The sequence below is a fragment of the Octopus bimaculoides genome, chromosome 18, assembly GCF_046866305.1.
Source record: "Octopus bimaculoides isolate indiv1 chromosome 18, ASM4686630v1, whole genome shotgun sequence".
In the NCBI taxonomy this organism is placed as follows: Eukaryota; Metazoa; Mollusca; class Cephalopoda; order Octopoda; family Octopodidae; genus Octopus; species Octopus bimaculoides.
The window spans coordinates 10,730,550-10,742,882 of record NC_142945.1 but is presented as its reverse complement, the minus strand read 5'-3'; the positions used below and the strand labels follow the sequence as shown (position 1 = coordinate 10,742,882).

At 34.1% G+C, this 12,333-nt stretch overlaps 1 protein-coding gene across 15 annotated transcripts in view; it reads right to left on the bottom strand.

Moving 5' to 3' along the window:
• Positions 1-707: 707 nt before the first annotated feature.
• The window catches only part of LOC106874748 (intersectin-1), a 254,063-nt gene continuing 242,437 nt past the window's right edge, over positions 708-12,333 (bottom strand). For 7 of the 15 annotated variants that reach the window (XM_089365714.1, XM_089365725.1, XM_089365721.1 and 4 more), the window contains 3 exons: positions 8,769-8,846; positions 2,124-2,297; positions 708-952 (listed from right to left, as the gene is read on the bottom strand). In XM_089365714.1, coding sequence (XP_089221840.1) covers positions 801-952; positions 2,124-2,297; positions 8,769-8,846 — 404 coding nt within the window. In that variant the 3' untranslated portion in view covers positions 708-800. The remainder of the gene's footprint in view (positions 953-2,123; positions 2,298-8,768; positions 8,847-12,333) is intronic. The other 8 variants (XM_089365718.1, XM_089365722.1, XM_089365712.1 and 5 more) reach the window with 2 other exon arrangements.

Below are 12,333 nucleotides of genomic sequence, written 5' to 3'. Positions count from 1 at the left end.
TATATATACACACACACACACATGATGGTATCAAACAGTGAGAATGTGTACTCAACACCATATTTGGCAGATAAATACTCTTCATTTGAGGATTATGAATGTTACCAATGGTTTCATGTGAAAAGAATTTCTAAAATGTAACAGACCATAACATTGTTAATGCACAAATAAATAAATATACATATGTGTGTGTGTGTATGTGTGTGTGTATGTGAGTGTGTATGTGTGTAATTTAGATATGCAAGAGTGACTTTTTTTTGCATATTTATTGTTTTATTTATTTATTTGTGTGTTTCATTAGCAATTTCCAACTGCCACCCACCCACTCATAAAATGACGGGTTAAAAGAACACGAGAATAACAAAGACATATATATATATATATATATATATATATATATATATATATATATACATATATATATATATACATATATATATATACATGATAAATTTGGTGTAACAACAATGTAAAACATTACTTTTAATTGTTATTAATAATGCTAAGTTTTGTATCATGAAAGAATTCTTATGTCTATGTGTACATCTACACACACACACACACATATATATACACACACATATATATACACACATATATATATATATATATATATATATATATATATATATATATATATATATATATATGTATATATATATATATATATATATATATATATATATACATATATATATATATATATACATATATATATATATATATATATGGATGTATGTGTGTGTGTATGTATGCAGGTTTGAGGTAATGTATAGGTGCTAGCAGCTGTTTCAGCAGTGTTATGTCGTTTCATACAACTGTAAGTCTAGTCGTATTACAACTTCCCCTGAATCCGCTTCGTGCAATTTCAGTTTCTTAGTGATGGGGCCACGTCGCAGCATAGTTTCTTGATAGATTTCTTCTGTGTAGATCTCAGTTCGTCCCAAAAAATCTGAAAAAAAAAAAAAAAAAAAAAAAAAGAAAAAAAAAATGTAAGTAGATATTTAGAAATATAAAATTTGCAAATAAAATAAATATACATTTTTTTTTTTAATGTTAAAGTATGACCGAGACCTTTGGAAATGTGTTGTGTGTGAGAAGACCCAGCAAGTCATACCCAGCAAAATAAGCTGTGAGTTTTCATATAATAATAATAATAATAATAATAATAATAATAATAATAATAATGAAATGCCCTGATGCAGTACCAGGTAGTGGCTCTCATGGCTTCTGATCTTAATTGATTGGAAGTGTTACCATGTACATTGTTTTGTCTTGGTATAAAAAGATGGGCTACAGCAAATATTCTGCTTAATACCACAGATTTGCTTGTCAGTTGTTTGACCTTAACCAGTTGAGCATGTCCCTTGGTGGCTGACGATATGTGCATCTCTGATCATGAGCAGAAGTTGTGGGGGAACATCATAGCCATGTGTTGAGAGGAATTCTTTGTGGTTTGAATAATTCACCTCTGGAAACATGGGTGTTTTGCCCAACATCCTTAAACAAACCTTATTCAGGGACCTTTTGAGCAGGATGGGCTATTCGACCTGAAGAAAATTCTAACTGGGCCCCACCTGCGAGGTCATGCACTGTTTATCTTGATATGAGATCACCATGTCGCGCACATATGGTTATGATGCATGTGCCTGGTGTACCCTTATCAGACGGGTAGTGATGATGGGTATAATGGGCTTCGTATATTTTACCCCAGTGTCACTTTGATGGCATGCACTGCTCTCTCACTCAATAATAATAATAACAATAATAATATTAATAATGATAATAATAATAATAATAATAATAATAATAATAATAATAATAATAATAATAATAATATATCCTTTCTACTATAGAAACAAGGTCTGAAACAAGGTCTGAAATTTTGATTGCATTGACTCCAGTGCATAACTGGTACTTATTTCATCAACCCTGAAAAGATGAAAAACAAAGTCCAGCTTGGCAGAATTTTTAACTCAGAACATTAAGATGGATGAGATGCTACTAAGAATTTTTTCCAGCATGCTAATAATTCTGCAAGCTCACTGCCTTGATGATGATGATGATGATGATGATGAAGATGATGATGATGATGATACAAATTCTCTACGATAGCAACTGACCATTTGGGGAGAAGAGGTCTCGATCAAAGACACTAATACATAAGACATCTTGGTGCACATCTCGAATGACAAACTGCATCGAGTCATTCCATTTGGGATTAAGCGTTCCATTGATGACTTTGGTCCTGTGTTCTTGGCTTCCCATGCTCACTTCACAATAAGGGTCACTTTTCCCTGAGGGTTGCCAGGGCAACAGAAGAAAAAAAAATAGGTGTATTAGAAGGAGAAAAGATTGTATAAAAAATGTGGTATCATTTAAAAAAAAACATGAGAAACAAATACATTTGCTTACGTAAGTGAAACAGAAAGAAAGAAAATAATAATGATAATAATAATAATTCTTTCTAATTTCATCACATGGCCAACAATTTTGCAGGGAGGGGGCAAATCGGATACATTTAATATTATTAATAAGTTTCAAAATATATTCCTTTCTAGATATATATATATATATATATATATATATATATATATATATATATATATATATATATGTATATATATATATATATATATATATATATATATATATATATATATATATACAGTAGAATACGAAATAGAAAGTCCTTGGTACAGTATTATATATTTGGAAAATGAATAAAAATGGCTTTTCTGATCATTTTTCCACTTTAATAATTATATGTTTATAAGTTATTATGTGTAAACACCTGGTACCTTATGAACATCTAATTATTAAAGTGGAAAAATTATCAGAAAAAGCCATTTCTATTCATTTTTGACACACAAGTCATCTTAATGGTTTAAATATATATTTCTATCTCATTATTCCATAATTTTTTATTTACGCCATATTTTCACGTGATATATTTCGTATAAACGCTAAGCGTAGTTCTTGGGGAGATTCAGCGTGACAAGGCTGGCTCTTTAAAATATAGGTACTGCACATTTTTGCCAGCTGAGTGGACTGGAGCAATGTGAAATAAAGTGTCTTGCTCAAGGACACAGTGTGTCACCAGGAATTGATCTCACGACCTTATGATCATGAGCCGAATGCTCTAACCACTAACTCATGCACCTTCACTATATATTCCCCTCCATTTTCTTATTGCTATATATATATATATATATATATATATATATATATATATATATATATATATATAACATTGACCACTAACGTGGACATTCAATGTGCTAGAAATAGATCACATCTTGTGTCTATTACGACCTAAATTGTTCTCAACATGAAATATAGCGGAATACCAAAACGTAAGCAGGCAAGACATTTAAAATCACCGAAAAAAATCATTATTAAACAGGGACTGGTTTCAAAATTTAACAATCTTACCGACTGTCTATTTCTCTTCAGCCTGATTTGTAATGTAACCATAGCTAGCTTCCTGGTAATTAATCGATATTAATTAATATATGATTTTTTACCCTATTTTTTAATATATATATATATATATTTATATATATATATACACATATATATAATGTATGTATGTATGTATAATAGTGTAAATATATAATATCTATATATCTACTGTATAGATTATTAGCACCATCTTTAGAATGTATGTTTACAATATTTCTAAATCTATACACATCACTCTTTACACATCCTTTAATGACACAGTGGATAAGAACATCATTATTCTTAGCTCAGAAATAAAGGTCCCTATTTCGAATCCAGCCTAGTATTTTGTTACAAAACCCAGATTATGGTAACTAATGACAATTGGAGATGGAATCAACTGAACAAAACATTTCATGTTGCTCCAGTCTACTCAGCCATAAAATGAGTTGCAGCAGTAGAGGGGAAGTTAACCCTGCGATGGACTGGTGTCCCATTCAGGGGGAAAGTGTGTTGTAATCTCAGTCACTTATACAACAGGAAAACTGGGTTAACCTCCAGCCTTATAAATGCTAGGGCTCAGTTCTTGGGCTAAGTATCAAAGCAAGTGTCTACACATCTAGGAATAGGACATCTGAAGATGATAGGAGGTCAAATTGATCAACTCAATAGAAATATAGTCTTGATAGTTTGTTGTAGCTAAATATGGCTAAGGCTATGTTGGAGTACTACCGTCTAGTATCGGTGCTATTTTCTTCTTTTGTGTGGAGGAGTGTGGGGGAGGGGTACAAAAACCCATTTATCTTTAATGATGATGCCAGTAGTCAGGAAAAATGATTTAATGTTCCCTTCATCTTGGACATTAAGACATGGTTTTTCACTTTCGAATATATTTTCTTTCTTTCTTTTTCACTTCAGACACATTAAACATGTAAGAATAAATTACAAAGGATTTTTTTTTTAAATATTATATATTTAAAAAAAATTATATATATATATATTATTTAAAAAAAACATTATTGTTGTTAGTTATGTTAGAGTGCCACAAACAATTTTTGGTGTCAGTTGCATCACAAGAACATAGTTGAAAACATAACACATTAAAATAAACACTTCCTCTTGGCCATTTAACAGGACTGAAGCAACAGTTAAAGAATAGAGACAACACTTGTTCAGATTGAACACAAAATCTTTGTTACAAATAAAACAAAAACAAAAACAACAAAAACAAAAACAACAAAAACTAAATAGACCGCAAAGAAAAAAACACAATAAATCAATGAATTTTACTCTATATCATAGGTGTGTGACAGTGTGGTTAAGAAACTTGCTTCCTAACCCTATGGTTCTGAGTTTAGTTCCACTGTACAACACATTGGTCAAGTGTTTTCTACAATAGCCCCAGACACACCAAAGCCTTGTGAGTGGATTTAGTTGACAGAAACTAAAATAAGCTTACTGTTTGTTTATACGTATGTATGAGTGTGTTTATGTATGTATATGTGTATGTGTGTATGTATTTGTGTGTACCCTTTGACAACTATCATCATCATTATCATGCAAACGATGATGGTCATTTCCAGAAACATGTCTGGCCATGAGGAAAGATTGCTTTGCTTGAAAACAGGTGAGGGTTGGTGACAGGAAGAACATCCAACCATAGAAAATCTGCCTTGACAAATTCCATCCAACTCAAGCATGCATGGAAAAGTGGATGTTAAAACGATGATGATGACGATGACGCTGATGATGATGGTTATAATTAATCAATTGCTGGAGGAAGGCCTCAACGCACCACCACCATCAGTACAGGTTGTAGGACAACTTCATGTCAAAACAGGTCAATTGCAAGTATTCGCATGGTCGGGTGATTATCCCTGGCCATTGATAGCTAGATAGAATTTGAACTCAGAATGCAAGGAGTCAGAGCCAATCCAACTAGGCATCTTCTCTGACGCTCTAACAATTCAGCCAGTCTACTGCCCTTGCCAAATACTTTATTTAATGACCCCAGAATGGAGGAAAGGCAATACTGAACTAGGTGGAATTTGAACTCAGACTACAGAATGAATACTACAAGATGGGTTATCTGATGCTTTAACCACTCACCCATTTTACCACCTATACAACACCATCATCATTATCATTAACATTATTGTAAAGCACTGCTGCTTATTATTATCATATTTATTAAAATCAAGAGCAACACTAATGACAGTAAACTGAGTGCAGGCATGGTCACATAGTTAAGAAGTTCACTTCATAGTCGCTTGGTTCCAGGTTCAGTCCCACAATGCAGAATCTCATGCAAGAGTTTTTCTATCATAAGTATGTCTCAGGTCAACCGAAATTTTATGAGTAAAACGAGGTTACGGAAAGTGTAGAGAAGCCCATTAAATGGACTTTACCCTTGCTTATGTTCATAAGTAGCAGACTTATCTGTTGCCCTGGTGAACACCACCACCATCACCTCCATCATCATCATCACCAGGTCCTTGGATATCTTTAGCAGAATCCATTCTTTTGCAAACATATAGAATAGGTTACCAGATTAACTCTTTAGTATTTAAACTGGCCATATCAGGCCCAAATATTCTACCTGGTTTATGTTCAAAATGGCCATATCTGGTCTCTCACACCCACCCTACAATGTCATTCTGAAGTTAATATTCACATCGTTGAAATCTTGAAGCTACAAGATAATGCATGATTCATTCAAAGCAATATGAATAAATAAGCATTAACATTCGGCAAAGAAATCTGGAAGCTAAAGGATTAAAGACAATTCATGAGTCATGGGGCTCTTTTTTTTTTCTGTTTGTTGTTTTTTTTTTTGTTTTTGTTTTTCCTCTATTTACCCGAACAAGTTTTGAAGGCCCTGAAATTGTTTGGATTTCTTTGTTTTTTGCATCTTTTGGTAGCGGCTACCCGTTTCCTGACTAAGCTATAAAAACAAAACAAAAAAAAACAAACAAACAAAAAACAAACAGAAGCAATGACTTTTTGCTGAATCTGAAGCTGCATCAATAGAAGCAACATCTGCAACATCTGCAGCAACAGCAGTAAGAAAAGCAACAGCACTTAAAAGCTATAAAGTATAAAATGGAGAAATCTGAGGACATTAGAGTTAGTCTTCATCTACGAAGTCACCACCATCTTCCCATGACTAACACAATCGTCGACTGGACTGCAAATCGCTATACTAGCAATGGACACTGGTTCCTGTCGCCCATCACAAGCAGAAGGGCCGAGAACAATCACATAGATGCTTCTATAAAAGGCCTGCAGTTGTGGAGTGGAGTTATCCCCACTTGTCTAAGTCAAAGGTTGATAGGAGCACATATGGGCTGTGTGGTTAAGAAGCCTGCTCTGCAAAGCAGGTAGTTTGGGGTTCAGTCCCAGTGTGGGGCACCTTGGGCAAGTGCCTTCTACTACAACACTGAGCTGGCCAATGCCTTGTGAGTAAATTTGGCAGATGGAAATTGTGTGGAAGCCTGTCATGTGTGTGTGTGTGTTTACCCTCAACTACTTGACAGCTGGTGTTGGTTTGTTTACATCCTCGTAACTTAGTGGTCTTGGTGAAGAAGACCAACTGAATAAGTACTAGACTTTAAGAAAAAAGCTGAGTACTGAGGTTAATTTGTTTGACTAAACCTTTCAAGGTGGTGCTCCAGCTTGGCTGCAGTCCAATGACCGAAACAAGTAAAAAAAAACAAAAAACAAACATACAATAAATAAAGATAATACAGAAATATAAATGGAGTAGAATTACTAATATTCTCAAGAATATTTTATCCATATGAATTAGACAGACCAAATGGAATGCTACATTATTCCACATTTAACTCTAGCAAACACCAAAGTTATGAAAATAAGTTGATAACTATGAATGACCATTTCATTTTTGGCACAGTTTCTATTGCTGGATGCCCTTCAAAATACCAACCATTTTACAAAATGCACTGACTGCATTTTTAAATTAAGCATCAGCAAGACTACAAAGTCCTCTCGGCTCTAGTGCTCTTTTGAATCTCAGGTCTTCTTAATTTAAAGGATTCTCCTAAACCAGTGGTTCTCAACCATTTCTTTACCTATGGACCACTTACATTACTTTACTATTTCATTCTGGTGGATCCTGTTCCCGATAGCCATTCAATGTTTAAAAAGAAGTTTTATAAATACTTCTTCCAAAACCCCTATTCTGTTTATCAGATGTTCACTTATGCAGGTTTGCAAACAGCACTCTTTGAGAGAATATTTCAGTGACTGGAAACATTAGTATAAGAAATCTAGTTGTTTCCAAAGCAAAAGATTTTCCTAAAATAGACCCTAAAATACAACTGTGGGTCTCCAATTTACTATTTTCCTACCATGGACCTCATAAAAACTTCATATGGACACCCAGGGGTCATATAGACCCCAGTGGAGAACCACTGTCCTAAACATTAAGTGTCCTCTGAAGACTACTCCTACCACCACCACCACCACCACCACCAGAAGTAGTAGTAGCAGTAGTAGCAGCAGCAGCAGCAGTAGTAGTAGTAGTAGTAGAAGTAGTAGTAGTAGTAGTAGTAGTAGTAGTAGTAGGCAACTATTATTAGAAATAAACACATCTTGTGTGAGAAGTGCCTTGTTAATCACTGCATGTAGTCAGTGCTGTTACGCAGTGAAAGCAGCCCAGTAACAATAGCTTACAAGAAGTACAACAAACTGAACAATACCAACAATGAAAACAGCAACAACAACAACAATAATGGTTTCAAATTTTGCCACAAGGCCAGCAATTTTGGGGGAGGGGATGAGTCGATTACATCGACCCCAGTGTTCAACTGGTACTTATTTTATCAACCCTGAAAGGATGAAGGGCAAAGTCAACCTCGGCAGAATTTGAACTCAAAACGTAACGATGGGCAAAATACCGCTAAGCATTTCGTCCAGCGCACTAATGATTTTGCCAGCTCAACACCCTAATAATAATAATAATAATAATAATTTTTTCTACTCTAGGCACAAGGCCCGAAATTTTTGGGGAGGTGGCCAGTCAATTAGATCAACCCCAGTATGCAACTGGTACTTAATCTATCGTCCCCAAAAGGATGAATGGCAAAGTCAACCTTTACAGTATTTGAACTCAGAATGTTAAGACAGATGAAATACCGCTAAGCATTTCACCCGGCATGCTAACGATTCTGCCACCTCACCACCTTCAATAATAATAATCATGATAATAATAATAATGATAATAATAATAATAATAACAACAACAACAACGGTACTGTTGAAGATTGAAATCGTTTGTGACCAATTCAAAATGCTCAGCATACCATTCAAGTCACATGCCACAAGATTGATGCCCTCTAAAATGACAACCAGCAGACGTCCAATTCCTCCAGTCCGTTTGGCTGAGAGAAAGTGAAAAAAAAGATAGAAAGAAAAAAATAGCATGCAAGTAAGGTAGAGGGTAGGTAGGAGAGGCTGAGCCATGCAGGGTGGATTATCAAGCAATGTTTGTGGCATAAAGTTAATAACACATGCAAGAACAATTACATGACGGGTGACATGGTTGATATCCTATTTCGAAATGTCGGAATAATAAATGGTATAGAATGAGATATCTAAGTTCTTGATAACATTTTAAGAGTGTCTGTTTGTTTTTGATCTTGTTATTTTTTCTGTTTAGTTTCTTTTTAACACTACAGTGTAATAAATAATCATATTGCACACATGTACAAACATACAAATATTCATGTTCAAACATGCACACACACACACACACACACACGCACACACGCACACACATATATACACATATATATAAACACTTACATACACATATATACCTATATACACAGAGACACACACTCCTAATTTAGTGTTAAATCTGTGTACAAAATTCCACCCCTTCATACCAAACATGCACTAAATGTACAGTCCATAATATATTTCAGATCTATGCAAGGAGCAGGTTCCAAGCGAGGTGAATATGCATTTGCATATATATATATATATATATCAACTTTAAATAGAGCTCAAAACTGATCCATTGAAAATACTTTATTACAATAATAATAATAATAATAATAACAATGAAATTGACCTATGAACATTTCGATGGAACATCCAGAATGATTAATACATATTATAAAATATTATAAAATATAGGATACTCCATCTCCTCGGGGTCCCATTGTTATTGCTATTATTATTATTATTATTATTAGTAATATACAGCTAATAAAAATAATGTATATATATATATATATATATATATATATATATATATATATATATATACAAGCAAGGTCGTTTTTCTATTGGCAAGAAATCTTGAAATAAACTAAATAATGACATACATACATACATACATGCTATACCAACAGACAGATACTCTGTCGGTCTATCTGTGGTAAGGGTCTCACATATGTATTACTATAGTGAATTGAAAAACTTCAGTTAACTAGATTTAGCCATATAATTAGATGGCAAGAACTCATGCTAGATACTTAAAATATAAAAATCAAACACACAAACAAACTCAATCAAGAGCTAAAATGAGCCAAGGGGAATAACTCAAATGGGCCAGCACATTGGATATATGAGCCCCTACCATAGTATTTGTATTTAGAAGGAAGAACACCTCTGTGAGGTCATTCACCCCACTCCACACTCAACCCTGTTTATAGAAATTCACATTTACAGACACTCAAACACTGTGTGGGTTTTATAAATGAAGAAATGAGAAAGGGCTCTATAATTGTTATGATGATGTCTGATACATGCAACGGGGTTAATAAAACACATGCAAACAACGTTCACTGTGCACCTAAAAAAAACAAATGGACAAAAACAGGACAACAAAGTTATTTGATATTAATATTCTTTTTTCTTTTTGAAAAGAGACAAGTGTTATTGAATTCAAACAGATCGGTAAGAAACAAGAATTACATACATTAACAACAAACATAGACTATCTACATCAGTGGTTCTCAACCATTTTTTGGCTGTGGACTCATTTGATTCTCATTTTAATTGGGAAGGCTCTCATAGCCATTCAATGTCTAAAAATATCCCATTATATTTTTATAATTAATTATTAAGAGTTGCTTAAAAATATTTCGATACATCAAAGAAGTATACGCAATTTATTGCAGATAAATTTTAACAAAAACAATTTTATATGGACCTCCAAGGGTCATATGAACTCCCAAGGGTCATATGATCCCCCAAGGGTCATATGGACCCACACAGGTCATATGGGACTTGGTTGAGAACCACTGATCTACATCAGCAACAAATTATCAATGTCCACAATAAACATACAGTATCTATGTCAATAACAAACATAAATTATGCACATTAGTAACAAACATAAATTATGTACATCAGTAACAAGCATAAAATTAATAATCAGTAACAGGTATAAATTATGAAAATTAACTGAATGAGTAAAACTTCTAAATTTTAGATATTACTTCATTGTAAAAACCGAATCATTTTAATTTGTTTATGTTTTTCTAAACGAGTCATTTTTAGTGATTTTCAATTGTTGTGTGTGATACATTTAACCCCTCTGCAATCTCTCACAAAGTTATATGACAATTTGATTCAATTATGGCTTTGATTCAGTCATCATTCAGTATGTTGACCAGAACGTTGGTCATCTTTGAGTGAAAAATCCCCAGAACGGAATTTTTTACACCATTTCTGACACGTGCATTCTGTTAAGCAATCAACACCATATACTTCACATATCTCTTTGTGAGCCTCGACAGCTTTTTTGCCTTTAGGGAAATAAAAAATGCAAAATATGGTGAAAATATTTTGTCTTTGCACTCCATGTTAAAATTGACACTGAACTAACAGGTGTAAACAAAATAACATGCAATTTGCTTCTAAAGTAAGCAAAAAGTAATGGCTATCAAATGTCAAAAGAAAAAAAATCATAAGATCATAGTCATGGCGAATTCCATTGTTGCATAACTGGCCTATTTAAAGGCACCCTTTAATTGTTGGCTGATATACTGTGCTTGTGAAAATCTGGTGAACCAAGTGAAATTTTAGCCATGACCATGCCAGTGCCACCTGACTGGCACGTGTGCCAGTGACACATAAAAAACACACTTCATGCATGGTCGATGCCAGTGCTGCCTGACTGGCACCCATGCTGGTAGCATGTAAAAAACACCATTCGAGCATGGCTGATGCCAGTGCTACCTGAATGGCACCTGTGCCAGTGGCACGTAAAAAAGCACCATTCGAGCATGGATGATACCAGTGCTGCCCGACTCTCAGAGTGGTTGACATTAGGAAGGGCAGCCAGCTGTAGAAACCTTGCTAAATCAGATTGGAGCCTGGTGCAGCCTCCCGGCCTGCCAGTTCTCAGTCAAACCGTCCAACCCATGCCAGCATGGAAAGTGGACATTAAACGACAACAATGATGATGATGATGATGATGATGATGGTGATGATGATTGCCATATCACCAGACTCTTAAATTCAACTGAATTCTTGGACCTTGGATACCATATATTACTCTCAAGAATTAAAACTATCGTGATTTCAAAAGAGTTTGAACTATGGGACCAAACCTAGAACTTCTTAACCTCATGCTCGTATAACTTATATTATAAGAACTGAAGAAAACTTAAAATCTTGTTAGTACACGATCAAGAGCCCTCATCAACTTGGGGTTTTAGGCTAACACAACATCTATGGCAATACTGAGTATGTTCACACCACCATAACAGATTCATAGGTTTTAATAGATTCCACACTTTAAGCTAAGCCTTTTGCTATTTACTTTCACAAATTTTCTTAGCAACATAAAAAAATACATTTAAACTAAAGTTATGCAAGAAAAGCGGGGGAAAAATATTTAAATTACCTTGT